The sequence below is a fragment of the Vipera berus genome (genome assembly GCF_964194415.1).
Source record: "Vipera berus genome assembly, chromosome: 1".
In the NCBI taxonomy this organism is placed as follows: domain Eukaryota; kingdom Metazoa; phylum Chordata; class Lepidosauria; order Squamata; family Viperidae; genus Vipera; species Vipera berus.
In genome coordinates this window covers 69,668,038-69,683,216 of record NC_138202.1, presented here as the reverse complement: position 1 = coordinate 69,683,216, position 15,179 = coordinate 69,668,038, and the positions used below count along the sequence as shown (strand labels likewise).

Here is a 15,179-nt window from a genome sequence, read left to right as displayed (position 1 = left end):
CTCGTGTCGCCTCTCGAGCTGCATAGGCCAGCCAGGAAGGGCACGGGTCCAGTAAGCATGTGGAGGAGCTCAACCTTCTCATAATCCTGTCCACTTCCTTAGGAGTTACAGGATCAAATTCTTCCCAGATGACGTCGACAAGACTGTCCATGTCTTGTTCTTCCATCTCAGCCCAGTTGGAGTCCAGACCAGTTCGAATCCGAGCGATTTTATCCAGCAGATATTGACCAAATTCCTCGGCTCGACCCTGCAAGGGTTCCTCCCTCACCTCTTGGTTTAATAGGGAGCGAGTCACCCTGAACAAGGCAGCCGGGCGATTATCTGCGGACGCGATGAGGGTGGAAAAGTAGTTGGATTTTGCCACCCTTATCGCAGCGAGATAAGACCTGGTGAGGATTCTTAGTCGCAATCGGTCGGATTCGGATCGACTGGACCTCCAACGGCTCTCTAGGCCCCGTCTCCGACGCTTCATCTCCCGGAGCTCCTCGGTGAACCATGGGGCTCGCTGGGATCTGCGCCGGGTCAGAGGCCGCAAGGGTACAACTCGGTCCAGAGCCTCCGTGGCTGCCTTTTCCCAGGCTTCCACTAAGGCTTCCGCCGAGCTGTGAGCAGGGGGTGCAAGCGAGTCCCTAAGCGCTGCCTGGAACTTATCAGGGTCCATTAGGCGCCTAGGGCGGTACCATCTGACTGGCACCGTGCACCCACGTTGGGGGGTGGCAAGGGGGAAGTCTAGCCGCAGGAGGTGGTGATCGGTCCATGACAGGGGCGTAATAGTTGTGGCACCCCCACCGACATCATCACGCCACCGTCCAGACAAGAACACCAAGTCTGGGTTGTGGCCTCTCTCATGAGTCGGCCCAGAAATTATTTGCAACAGGTCCATGGCCGTCATGGAAGCCATGAACTCCCGAGCCAGTTCGGACGATCCTCCCAGGGACGGTAGATTAAAGTCGCCCAAGACCATGAGTCTTGGGAATTCAACCACCAACCCTGAGAGGACATCGAGTAGCTCGGGTAGGGCCGCCGCTGCACGATTAGGTGGTAGGTACGCCAGCAGCAGACCCAACTGCGCCCCTGGGCCGAATCTCAGTAGGAGAGACTCACACCCGACCATCTGATTACAGCACTAATCTTTCACAAAAGAACAATTGTAATGTTTTTTTCCCCTTTCGTTCAATTTTGTCAAATTCTCAGAATCTGTTCAAAGCTCTGAAGTTTTCTTGGCAAAATTTTTCACAATTAGTTTGCTATTGCCTCCTTCCAAGGGTTGAGAGAAAATGATTGGCCCAACTTGAATACTTGGGAAGATTTATAATCTATTTTCCCTAATTGTTCAAAGTCTGATTTGACTTGTGATTACAATGAAGATAAAATAGCACAATGCTATTGTGTTATCTGTATCCAAACCTGAGAACTATGTATACGTGTCCTGTAAAAATTGCTTATACTTCAAGGAAATTGTCTGATTGATTAAAAAGAAGTTTTAAAAGGTGATTGTATTATCCAGTTAAACATCCAATGGTTTTAATGTGGAGCAATTTGCAATGAGGCATGTCTATACGAGACTAATGCATTAAAACTCTTACCTGCTAAAAGATGCCTAAACGTATAACAGGACACTGAGATGGAAAAGAGAATGTAACTAAACCACCAGATGCTGCCTAGAAGAGTGGTAACCTTTTACACAATTGAAATATTTTATAACAAGCAACAGTAGTTGAAGATACATGTTTATCCCAGTGTGATTCGTCACAGTATTTAATCTATATTAACAGCTCTAGAAGTGCCTTAATGCTGAAATTTCTTAATTCGTTTCTAAATTCTCGTGCAGTTCTGTGAATCTGGCAACAGGCATCCAGCTTATTGGTATCTATAAGGCAGGCTACCCTACAGTGCCTTGGAAATGCTTATCATACAACTTGAGATTTAACCTCTTCTATACCTTTATGGAGTTCTCTCAATAGATCCACACTGAAAGAAGTGTTTTGTGCAAAGACCTCTATAAAGACTTTTATAATAAATATACTGCTTTTTTACCCAGTCTTCAGCATATCAGAATACAAGCACAAAGGTCCCTAGAAAATAAGTCTCAAGAATACTTTTTTTCCCTTTTTTGGACAAATTTCCTTTTATTATACAACAAAAGGCAATCTTCCCATTACTGTATATTTTGTGCAAAGTGTTTTGATGGGGAAATTGTATTCTGAACAGTGAGGCATGAGCAATAATGGAGGAATAATCAGGAAAAACTAGCAAGCACTTTGCTGGTGGTTTAGTGCTTCAATTTGTTCCCAGTGCTAGAACAGGTAAGATCCATATTATATCTTATAGGAGAGATACTATGCAGCACTTAAAATAAGCTTCTTTTTTTTAACCAATTCACAATTTGGATTGTTACAATAAGATGTCTTATATGACATATACCAGAAAAAATAAAGCTGTTATCTCTTCATTCTTCGTTTTAAACTCAACATATCAAGATGTCAGGGTTTATTCCCTCTAAGCAAGTCAATGTATGAGATATCAGACAGGTAAATCTTATTCATTCTTACTTGGAAGTTAACCCGACAAGGTACAGCAGGACCTATTTCTGAGTAAACATGTATAGAACTGAGCTCTAAAGAATCCCTTTATTTAATAGTAAATATTGCTATATTGCCCCTCAGTCAGTTGAATCAATTTGTAGCTAGTGTTGTTCCTCTTATGATACAGGCTTTCTGCACATGGGGGTGCTGGAGATCTCATACATTTAGCATTATCAGAAAGGAATAGCCAGAGAAATCTGTTAGCCATGATGCAGTGCTGGAGCAGGGTACGGAACAGCTATTCAGATGTCACAGTTGCTTTACATTATATTCAAGTCTTACACATCTGCAAAACAGAAATAGTAGCAGCCATTTGAATGTTCTTTCTTAATAGGTCTGTGTGGAGGCCGAGGAAATTCTGAAGGGCCTGGTTCTTGTGACATTGAGCTGGAGCTGCAGCTGCTGCTTCTGCTGCTACTCCCAGCCACTGGGACTCTAACTCTGTCCTCAACTAAAGGGGAGCCAGGACTCAGGTATCCTGCAGTGGTCTGAGTAGTGACGGTAGCAAAGGTAGTTGGGCCGGCATTGTTTTTCACATAGACATTTTTTATAGCCACTAACGTATGTGCCATGACGCTGACGCTGTTGTTGAGATCTTGCATTCCTTGGTGTAGCAGCCGAAGGTTATGATTGATGCTATCAAACCCAGACTGAATGATATGCAGCTGATTCTGTTGGATCTGTAAGAGATCTTCTTCTATAATTTCATTACAGTCTGTCTGGGGTTGAGTTTTCGTTTTGGCTTTTACTTTTCCACAGGGGCCTCCGTTTGGTATCCCCCAAAAAGGGAGCTGCTCCTGGCTAGGAGGAACAACTGCCATATCTTCTGAGCTTTCTTCTGGTTCTACTACTTTCACCACTATTTCTTCTTTTAGATTTATTTTCTCTACACACGGTTGTTGGGATGGGCCAGGATCATCTGCAAAACCTGAAAGGTAAAGGCATAAAAAGTTAATCTCTTTTATGAATGGAATTCTTGACTATTAAGCCTGGGTATGACCAACAAATAAAAAGTGACTACAATCATTCTGAAATGATGTAGTTTTCACTGGATATCCTTACTTACCACTGTAAATTGAATAATCAAACACTTTTTAAAACACAACGCAATTTAACTGACAAGAGTACAGGGGGAAAACAAAAGTAAATATATTGTATTATACAAAATATTTAGTTGCGTTGTTTACTGTATTTTCATCTCTTCCAGGAAATGAAACAATGTTATGAGAAGAGCATTTCAATGTGTTTATATATTAAAATGCATAAAGACCTTGTTTATGGTTTTTGTTTATGTACACAAGATGAAGAATTTCTTCCTTATTGAAAAGATTTTTTTCATGTCTTAAAATGCAAATATTTAATTAAATTAATTTTATTTTTAAAAGCTAATTAAATTTAAAAACTGATACAGGCAGTCCTTGAGTTACGAAAGTAATGGAGCCTGCCCATTCTATTTGTAACTCAAAAAATTGTGGGAGTGAATCTCGTACCTCAAACGAGATCACTCCCTGCTCGTTAAGACACACATGGCTCACATGGCTCGTTAAGTGCTATGAGGTATCTCAGGGTGGGGAAGGCCATGGAGGGCCTAGTGTTGGAACAGGCCCACAAGGGCCCCCCCCCGACCCACTAAGATACCTGATGCTTCCTGCCGGACTCACTTACCTTGCAAAAATCCTCTCTGTTGCCGTTTCTTTCCTTTTGAGGGAGAGTTGGCTTGGAAATGCTTTTCCTGTCGACAATGGAAGCTCCTGGGTGCTGTAATATCACGCAAGTTCAAAAGAGAACATGGCCCCTGGAAAATTCCATTCTGGGGGGGGAGTGTTTGTTTTGTTTGCTTGCCTATAGAGCAAAGCGTGGAATCGGAGTCGGAAGGGTACAGGAAGCAATGCTGTCCGTGGACCGGGTGCGCTGCTCGCTCGTGTGCACCAGCCTTAGTTTGAGGGCAGGAACGAAGCCTTCAACTGAGAGGGGAGGCATCATGGGGCGAGTCCCCTTGCACCTGTGTCCAAGCTGCTGGTGGCGGTGGCAGCCACCTGAGCGACCACGATCTCCCCTCTGCAGCCAGCAACCCAGGCTGCCTGGCCTACTACTTGCCTGACCGGCCAGTAGCCCAAATCCTGACCGCTCTCCTCCTTGTTGTCCTCCCAACTCAAGCAGTGGCAGCGGCTTGAATTTCTCCGCTCCATCCAAAAGGAAGAAACCGGAGGTGTGGAGCAGGACTGCTTTCAAGAAGATGCGGGTGCGCTGCTAGCTCGCATGCGCCTGCCTTATTGAGAGCAATCCTGCTCTGCACCTCCATTTCCTTCCACTCGGATGGAGCGGAGAAATTCAAGCGGCTGCCACTCAAATACTTTTTTATCTGAAAAGAGACCTTGCGGAGATGGGGAGCTCCTTCTGTGTGCAAATGCAATTCTTGAAAACGCAGCAAATCGCTGTATTTCCAAGGGTCCCATAGGCGCTCAAACACCTTTTGTCCAAATGGAGACCTTGGGGAGATGGGGAGCTTCTTCGATTTGCTGCATTTTCAAGTGTTGCATTTGCACACAGAAGGAGCTCCCATCTCCCCAAGGTGTCTGTTTGGATTAAAAGTGTTTCCAATGGTGGCGGAAAGGAGTTGGGGGAGAGCAGGAGAGACAGACACAGAGTTTGTGCCGAAAATGAAAGTTTCCAGGATCCGGGATCTTGTGAGAGTTCAGGTACCCATTCTCTGCAAAAGAGGATGGGTGCCTGAACTCATGTGATGCTACGGCATCCAGGAGCTTTTGTTGACTCTTCTCTCCCCCAAAGGCAAAGAAACAGCAGCAGAGAGAAGACAGATATGCTCAAGGTGAGTCTGGCGTGGCAGGAAGGGAGGGGGAAGCAGTTGTGGGGAACGGGGGGGGCAATAGAGTGAATGCTGCAGAGCCTCTGCAGTCGTTCATAAGGGTGAACAACTGCTGTGGTCCTGCAACATTTGTAATTTTGGTATTTTCTTGCAAACACAAACGGGCGCTTATCGCGTAACTTCGAACGAGCGTTAAGTGAACTCAGGTATTACCTGTATGATGGTTTGGACTTCAAAGCTGCAAAGTGGTATAGAATTAAAGTCAGGCTAGAAACCAGGCAACTGCAAGTTCAAGTCCTGCCTTAGGTACAAAGCCAGCTGGGTGATTGGCCAGTAACAATCTCTCTCAGCCCTGGGAGGCAATGGCAAACCATTTCTGAAATCCTGCCAAGAAAACTTCAAGGACTTGTCCAGGCGATTACCAGAACTCAACACTGACTGGAGGGCATTTTTTTTTTAAAAAATAATCAATGATTATGCAAAAAGATGCTGCACTAAGCCAGAATGCGAATTTTGATGTAGTATGCTTCTATAAACCACCTATTATAGCTGTGCCATATTATGTATGAATGCATCTATTAGGTGCTGGGGAAAACACAGCACTATTGCAGAACAAAACCGAATATGGTGCATGCAACCAAATTTTATTCTCTGCAGAATAATTCAGATTACAATATATCTCATTCATCATCTCTCACCGATTGCCCCATTGATTAAATCTTGCAGGGTTATTAATAGCCCATAAGCAGTACATAGAAAAGTAGAGCAAAGATGTTATCTTTTCTGGGGGCACTACCGCCACCATTTCTAATTTGAAATATGAAGCCGCATACATGGGGGAACATAGTCTGCAACATGGACTAACATATCCTTAGATATTCCAGATCAATACAGGTAGTCCTCAACTTACAACCATTTGTTTAGTGATTGAAGTTACAACAGCACTGAGAAAAAGTGACTTATGACTGCTTGGCAACTGGCATATATTTATTATGATGGCTGCAGTGTCCCAGGGTCACGTGATCACATCTTGCAACCTTCTGACAAGAAAAGTCAACGAGGAAGCCAGATTCTCTTAACAATCATGTTACTAACAACTGCAGTGATTCACTTAACAACTGTGGCAAGAAAGGCCATAGAATGGGGCAAAACTCATTTAACAACTGTCTTGCTTAGCAGTGGAAATTTTGGGCTCAATTGTGGTCTTAACTCGAGGACTACCTGCACAATTGATGTTCAGTGTAAGAAAAGATTTCAGACTGCAGATTTTTTTTAAAATTAAAATCAGAAGTGGAGCCTAGTGCAGAAGAAACACTCTTACAAACTAAAGAAACTCAAACTAACAGTTTGATTTAGTTGAATGATACTCATTATGCTTCTCTAAAAATATCTGTTCTGAATTAATTTCAACTCCTATACATTTCAGTGATATAATTTTCTTGGAGTGGGAGAGATGTGTAGTGTCTTGTTACTAGTCTTAAAAAATGGGGAGTCAAAAATCGTTAGTTTATCTACTGCAAATCACCTAAAATCATACCAAGACATCCTGGACTCTGTCTCTCCAACCTAACAATATTTCCTGAAAGAAGGGAAAGGATATTGGCAATTGTCTTTGAAACTATGAATTCTAAGCATAAGCAAGCAGGAACCTTTCCGTTCCTAATATTCTTACACTTAGGCTATGCACCTTGTTCTGCATCTGTCCACTGGGTTATTTTCAAAATGTAAGCCCAAATCATGGTTTGAATTCCATCATCTTAAAGTTTCCACATTTACCAAAAATATATTTCTGCTACAGTAAGGGAGGAATTTAAGCTGCCCCATCTTTACTTTCTATTATTTTCTAATTCATTTGAGAGAGCCCAGCAGGTTAAAAAAAAACACAAAACAAAACACCCAGATCTTTCCATGCTGTTTCATCTCCAGGTATTGCACGGGAAAGTCTTATTACTTTGGAAAGAACTCCCATCAATCTAATTGAATTTGGCACAAGGCTCTTTTTTCCCCCCTCTCTCGTTCTGATACTCCTAACATTCATATCTGTTTAAGGCAAGGGTCAGCAACCTGAAACAGTGAAAGAGCCACTCGGAACCGGTTCCCTCACAAAAGCAAAAACTGGGAGCCGCAAAAAATCTGTGCACATGTGCGTACATACGTGCATGTACAGAACAGGGTTTGACTGAAGAGTGGAGCCAAGGTGAGATATTTATTTATTTATTTTAATTCCATTTATATCCCGCCCTTCTCCGAAGACTCAGGGCGGCTTACAAGCTTAGCAGTAGCCTTCATTCTATGTATATGCCTACTTATTAGGGCTTTCACACACACCCCAAGCGGCATTATTACAAAGTCAGCTTAATTGACCCCAACAATCTGGGTCCTCATTTTACCTACCTCGGAAGGATGGAAGGCTGAGTCAACCTTGAGCCTGGTGGGACTCGAACCTGCACTAATTGCAGGCAGCTGGTGTTACTTTACCCTGCATATTTGAATTGATTGGTTGAACTTTTTTAGTCCCACTTTTTTTTTTTGGACTGCACATGGCAGAGGACTGGGAGCCACAGGAGACGGCTGAAGGAGCCGCATGCGGCTCCGGAGCCGCGGGTTGCAGACCTGTGGTTTAAGGAGTATTTCTAGCAGCGGCCTGGAAGCGGTTCCAAGGACCCATTTCCAAGATGTTGTGACCCCGCACGGAACTTTAGCCCGCATAAAATTCAACGCAACAGCAACTGCGGCAGCGACGGGGAGTAAGTTAGTTCAGCGTTTCCCAACCTTAGGAACTTGAAGATGCGTGGACTTCAAGTCCCAGAATTCCCCAGCCAGCATAGCTGGCTGGGGAATTCTGGGAGTTGAAGTCCACGCATCTTCAAGTTCCTAAGGTTGGGAAACGCTGAGTTAGTTCTTATATTATCCAAACGGCATCCAGCAGCTTTTCTTCTGGGCATAAGAAGATCAGAAACCGCGCCGAGCTTGCCCAACGCCCAAAGGGATGGCCAAGAAGAGCGCTTCACGGTTCCGCTCCACGACCAAAAAAAAAGCATCCGAAAAGCCAGCCCCGAATCAACCAGGAAGGGACAGCCAGGCGGGGGAAACGCAGCCCCGCCGGGCAGGGAAAGGCTGCGGGGTCCAGCTCCCTTTGCAACTCACCCATATCGGTCCCGGAGGAGGCTCTGGGCAGATCCAGGGTGTCGATCCCCCCGACGATGGGCACAGCCTCGTTGGGGGCGGGCAGCCCCGAAGGGTAGGATCGGAGCTGGTCGGGCGGCGAGGCGTCCTCGTTGCCCATCAGGAGGCCGAACGAGGCGGGGTGGGGAGCGACCCCGCCGGCGCCGTGGGTGACGCGGCAGAGTTTGCTCCGATCGCGGCGTTTCAGGTCCCGCCAGCGCTTTTTCAGGTCCTCCACCTCGCGAGGGCAAGCGGCCACCGGGTTGACCTTATGCCGGATGAGCTCCCAGACTTTGCGCTTTTGGCCCGGGGAAGCCCGGCCCGGTCCGGCCGCGAACAACACCTGCTCGTGTTTCAACACCTGCTCGATCAACACCTCCGTCTCCGCTTCGTTGAAATTAGCCTTGCGCCGCTTGGGCGAGTCTTCCGCCATCCTAAACCTCCAGCGGGGCTGCTCCGAGAGTCCGCGATGGGGAAGGCCGCCCGCCTTTATTGTACCGCCGCCGCCGCCGCGCCAGGGGCTCTAGGCCAAACCCCGGGCCTGGCTCGGCAAGCAAATACCGCGCATGAGAGGAAAAGACGCGCAAACCCCCGGCGCAGGCGCCCCGCTTGTTGACATGGGACGGGGGAGGGGGGTGAGGCAACACCGCTGCCGCGGCCCTCCTTCGAGCCCGCCCCGCTGTGCGGTCCACCAATCCCCAACTCCAAAGGGTTGGCGTCTCCCAATGGGGATCTTTGCCGGGAAACGGCTTCGACTCCTCCACTCGTCCGTGCCTTTCATTCCCCTCCCCTTTTTCCCCGGAGCCGGAGGTGCTGGCCACGCCCCGTCGTGCCTTTCAGCTCCAGGAGCGCGCGCTCTTTTTCTTTTCTTTTTTTTTTGGCTCCCCTGAGAGTTTTGATCCCGCCTTCCCGGAGAGGAGGGCGGGGGGGGGGGGGAGAGCGGCGCCCTCTCAACCCAAGGCGTCCGGCGTCCCATCCGTCTCTTCCCCCGCGCGCTCCTCACGTGCTGAGCTGTAACCCGGAGTTAGAAAGGAAGCGAGAACCCGCCCTTTCTCTCCGCGCGCGCGCCCCCCTCCCCTCTCTCTCTCTCTCTCTCTCTCTCTCTCTCTCTCGCTGATTGTCAGGTCGGCTTTTGAGGTTGCCGCGAGGCGGGTCGCGCGCCTTGCCCGAAGGGCTGCAGAAGCGGCGCCTCTCTAGGCGGTGGGGATGGCGGCTGTTTTGGAGCTGCTCTTGCGGGACGAGGTGGCGGCCAGCGCGGTGGTGCGGTGGCTGAAGTCAAGCCGGAGCTGCGCCGAAGAGGTAAAACGCGCAGCCCGCTTGGCGAGAGCGACGCTTCTTTGAAGTTAGCCCCCTCGGTTCTCCTCCCGTGGGGCGGGAAGTTGGCAGGGCGGCGAAGTTTCTCCTTGCCTTCAAAAGCCCTGAAAAGGAGGCGGGAAAGCAGGAATCTCCACCGCGCGCTGCCTGTAGGTGCTGCTGCTGCTGCTGCGCGGCCCTGGAGGGTACGGAGCAGGACGCCTTCGGGCCTCTATATCAGCGTTTCCCAACCTTAGGAACTTGAAGATGCGTGGACTTCAACTCCCAGAATTCCCCAGCCAGCATAGCTGGCTGGGGAATTCTGGGAGTTGAAGTCCACGCATCTTCAAGTTCCTAAGGTTGGGAAACGCTGCTCTATATTATGTGTGCGAATCCAGTCTTCTCTTGGGGGGAACCGCGTAATCCTGAATCCCCCCCCCGAGATCCCATGCGCTCCTTTCCCCCATTTCACTGACCTGCACATGCTTGCAGGTCAAACTTGGCCGAGGGTCAGTGTCTTTTGCAACCACTGGAGATCCGCTCCTCGGGGGGGTGGGGTACATTTCCCCTGAAATAAGATTGCGAAAGTCAGAGGAAACTTATTCCCGTGCAAATTCTCCCAGAGTTGCAGATTTAATGAAAACCGTATTCATATCTGTCTGCTGTCTTTTTTGCGCGTGTGGGAATGAGTTCTTTACAAAGAGGTTTTTGCCTGTGGGGTGGCAAATGAAAACATCCTCATTCGTGATCTTGTGTTAACCAGAAAGGGAGAAAGCAATGGCATTGTGTTTTCCTGTGCCGAGTTGAGTAACATTGTATCCAAAGCCAATCAAGTTACTTTGGCACCTGCAGCAAACAAAACAAAAAAATGATAACAACGGCTTATATGTCAAATGTCAGAAGCAGTCACATCAGTGTAGCTTGGCAAAAAAGCCAGTCTTAAATATAATCTAGGATTTACTGATCAAGGACTAATTTTAATATGCTATCTAAATCATCAGGAAATGTCATAGGGCCCACAAACATAATTCTCCTTAGGTATGAAAATTTGTAATTTGAAGAACTGTGGAATTCCTGAACTAAGCATAAAGAAGTCATCTCTGTACAAGTTCATTCTTGAAAATTAATGTTGGACATGAGTATTTGGTCTCTACACACACATGGAATGTATGTGTCTTGTTTGGTCAGTTTAAAGCAATATTACAGCACAAAAGTGTTTCCTATTGCCAGTGAATAAATCAATGTTCAGCAACTCCCAGTAATTGGAAAGTAATTATGCTGCCTTTATAAGCAGCTGTTTGAACAAATTTTATTATACTGGTTATTGTATAGGGTATTTGAAAATTGTTCTCTTGTGATTACAGTAATTAAGTTGTGCATTGCTGATTAAAACATTCTTAGCATCATTCAAAAGACTGTCTTTATCTTCAGTGCCTTTGTATTTTGGGTGGTGCATGGGAACTAATAAGATTTTTAATGCCATTTGCTGATGTAGAGGTGCTAGAGAAGTGTCAATTGTTTAATTTTAATTATTAAAGCTATTGTTAAAATTAACAATAAAAAATGTGAAGTAGAAATAAAAGGCACTAGGGCAAACTCAGATGCACAAAATAGACTGGACATCATTTTTCTATGCTCAAAAGACTCTTTGCTCCAACTTAAACAAATGTTTAAGAAAGAAATAGGAAGCTTGCATGTTGCAAAGGAAAACTCTAACCCTCTAGCACAATATTTATTTGCAGCAATGGATGCCAGAGGTTCTAACTTCTCTTCTGATAAGGAATGAAACCACAGGTATAGGCAGAGCATCACTGTATTTTGCCTGTATAAAGGAGAGATGGTGACTTTAATGGCAGAACCCCTCACTTCCCTGATATTTTCCAGTCTGTCAGGTGGATGCTCAGTCTTTTCACACCCTTAAACCAGAACTGCATTTTAAATATGACTAGGTGATTTTTAAAAAAATCCAAATTAGTGAACTCTGATAGGAAAGTAGGGAAGAAGGAATGTTGGTTGGAAATCCATCATAATTTGCTATAATGTTTAATAATGCACAAACTGATTTGAATATAATTCAGTATATAAAATATAATTGTCATTACTTGAAATGCAAAACAGATTGTTCTTAGAAGACTTTAGTAGTCTGAGAACTTTTTTAGACTTTGTCTTAATGCTGTTCAAAGGCAAAAGCTAAGGCTCTTGGTCCATGGTGAGAAACATTTCTACACTACTATTGCATATATTATTATATAATCATGTTGTCATTTCCAAAGGAAATTACAGTAGTGGCCAAAATTGTGGAAACCTTTTGGGGAAAGTGTATTTTTGAGGTTTGATGGCTAATAACATCACTTTTTTTGGAGTAGTACCATAAAATTATATATCAATGGAAAGATAATTTAATCAAGAATGTAATGTAACATAGTTTGTTCAATTATCTGTACTGTATTCTATGAAAAGTTATAGCCAAATAACCAGAAAAAGGAAGCACAACTTGCTTAGGTTGATATCAGGTAGCTTTCCTTCATCTGATTGTAGCCAACGAGCATGAATGCTTAGAGAGCCAATCAGGTGTCGATCTTGTTTTGGCAATGAGCCAATCAGATCACAGTAGGATTCAGTTATTGATGTCATGTATTGAAGCTGAGAGGAGGACATTTGTCAGTGTGTTATGTGATCGCTATCAAGTTAGTGTGATCACTATCAAGTTGCTTGGGTTTTTTGTGTTCTTTCATTGTGAGGTTGTAAAACGTAATAAAATTAAAGTAATGGTGCAAAGAGTTGACTGGTTGCCCAGAAAGCGATGTAAAATAGTATTATTAAGTGAACAAGGCTACAGTTATAAAGAAATTAGAAGAAAAATTGGTGGAAACTTAACCCAAAGTGGCATTTCTACTGTACGCGTTTCCCAAAATGTTTCCACAATTTTGGCCACTACTGTATAGTCCTGCAGTTTCTAGCTTCCTAGGCTTTTGAGAGAGCATGACTCTTAATTTTTCCTAACGTAATAAATTTTTCCTGAAACTTTCATTAAATGTAAACCCAGGGTTCAGAAATTTTGGGTTTCCTTGATATATGTATGGATAAATTTTAGTTTACAACAACAATAGTAATACTTTGAAGTTGAAGTCCTACTTCCTAGCATGCATAATAAAAAAAATCCTACTAAATGTAATAAGTTTTCTAAATAAATAGAAATAATCTAGAGCACTTTCTGAAAAAAAAATGTTGCTGTTAGAAGACAACTTTTCTGCTGGGAGTATTTAATTAGACTCTTGGGAAGAAGAAAGCCTGCAAATAAGGAATTTTAGCACTGGACAACAGCTCAGTAATTCCTACACTGTCATTTACTTAGCTGAAGCTTGCCTTGCAGAATCAAGGTATCAATGAGTTCTGCTAGAAAATTGATTCAGGGTGGTTTTATCCAGTTTTTATATTTATATTTTATATTTATATTTATTAAATTTTTATACTGCCCTTCTCCCGAAGGACTCAGGGCAGTGTACAGGGCAATAAATATTAAAAACAAAGTACAAAAGTTAAAAAACAATTAAATATTATGCCCGATATATACAGTAATTAAAAACCATGTTAAAACCCCAACCCCCAAACCCATCAAACCAGGCCGGATTGCTCAAATAAATAAGTTTTTAGATCCCGCCGGAAGGAGCAAAGGTCGGGGGCCATCCGGAGCTCGACCAGCAAGCGGTTCCACAGGTCTAGCGTGCCCACAGAGAACGCCCCCTTTAGGGGGAGAGTATTTCTGAATGTAATTCTGCTCTGAGTACAGATGTCAGTAAAAAGGAATAAGGGTAAATGTCATTGATTTTTTTTCCCCTCTGTCATTCCCAGAACTAGGACTTCTACTCTTCTGTTAGGACTAACCATCTTTCTACAGGATATTAAAGAAATACATGGGAAAGTACATTTTGAGAGGAATTGACTAACATTACAACCACTTCCATTGTACCAGTTTCTTCACGGTTTAGAACAGTGGTCGCCAACCTTTCTGGCTTTGTGGACCTGCGCTGGTGGCGGGGAGATGGCTTTGCACACACACCGCTTGCGCAAATGCAGCTTTGGGTGCTTGTCTCTCGCCCGCTGCTTGTGTGGCCCGATTCCCAATATGCAGCAGCCAGTACCAGACCCCAGACTGGGGGTTCAGACCCCTGATTTAGAAGTGTTTTGTGGATATAAGGAGCCCTTCTGTTTAAACAGGCAGATTCTGGGTTAAATCTATTGGTCACAAAGTATTAAGTTGGAATTCTTCATACTTGTAATGAGCAAGTATATGACTGTCTGTCTGCCCCTGCTTAGCCCCTCCTGCAGATGGAAATGGCTAAAATTACCAATGATTGACCATGGGAGGAAATAACCGGAACTTTTTGACCAAATCATTATTCCTATTTCCTCTGTAACAAGAGAACATCTGTAGCTAAGATTTATATTTATGGGGTGAATTAAAAGAGCAAGAAACTAGCATCCAGGTCAGAACCTAATGCTTAGTTTTCATTCTGGCTAGTTTAATGAAAATGTAATAAAAATTAAACATTTTCATATATGAAACTTAAATTCTCCAGAAAAAATAGAGATGCATTTGCAAAGGAAATGAGTATTCTGATTATAGAAGATTTAATAATACTGATAGAAACAGCCAAAACAAGCTTCTGGTGAAGCTTTTCTATGGCATTTTTACACATTGGAATCAAATCCATCTCAGACAGTTAGTAATATCATCTACCTGCAATCTTCTGAAGAAAAATCTGATATAAATTGAGATAAATACCTTATTATTGTTTTGCTGAGTTCCACACATCTCTACTTATTTAGAGTAGAAAACAATTTTGCTGTAATAGTGAAGGAAGAAAACAAAGTCTTGATTCTCACACTTATTAAAAGGAGAAAAACTGCTGGTGGAAGTCACTGTGGTAAACAAAATGTCCAACAGATGAAACTCTTCAAAGAACTTTGAGGCATTGTTTACCTTATTTATTTTAAATAAATATCTGAGCATATATGAGATGATGCTTTTCCAAATTGGCAATTGAATGCCAAAATTTTAAAAAATGTATGTTGATAGAACAATATACATATATATGTGGCCATCTGCTAATTTGGCAAACAATATGAGATGAGATTATCATTTAATAAATGATATGCTAAATATCTGATTTCTGGTTTTAAATTACCTGAGGGATTCGGTTTTGAAATTGTTTCATTTTGCTTTGTATGCTTATAACAAATTCATAACTGAGCTCATTCTTGTAAAAAATTACATAATGTCACGCTTGTCTGAAGAAAAATTCAGA

The 15,179-nt window shown here is 43.8% G+C and overlaps 2 protein-coding genes across 2 annotated transcripts in view; one reads left to right on the top strand and one right to left on the bottom strand.

Moving 5' to 3' along the window:
* Window positions 1-2,142: 2,142 nt before the first annotated feature.
* LOC308661740 (uncharacterized protein) lies at window positions 2,143-9,641 on the bottom strand. Its single transcript, XM_081316912.1, has 2 exons — window positions 8,560-9,641; window positions 2,143-3,513 (listed from the first exon to the last, which is right to left on the bottom strand). Exons 1-2 carry the CDS (start codon window positions 9,008-9,010, stop codon window positions 2,864-2,866), a joined length of 1,101 nt encoding a protein of 366 aa, XP_081173038.1. The 5' UTR covers window positions 9,011-9,641; the 3' UTR covers window positions 2,143-2,863.
* Window positions 9,642-9,664: 23 nt separating this feature from the next.
* Window positions 9,665-15,179, top strand: part of CDAN1 (codanin 1) — a 36,668-nt gene continuing 31,153 nt past the window's right edge. Inside the window, exon 1 of the mRNA XM_081316899.1 lies at window positions 9,665-9,876. Within this exon, the coding sequence (XP_081173025.1) occupies window positions 9,784-9,876 (93 nt within the window). The 5' untranslated portion in view covers window positions 9,665-9,783. The remainder of the gene's footprint in view (window positions 9,877-15,179) is intronic.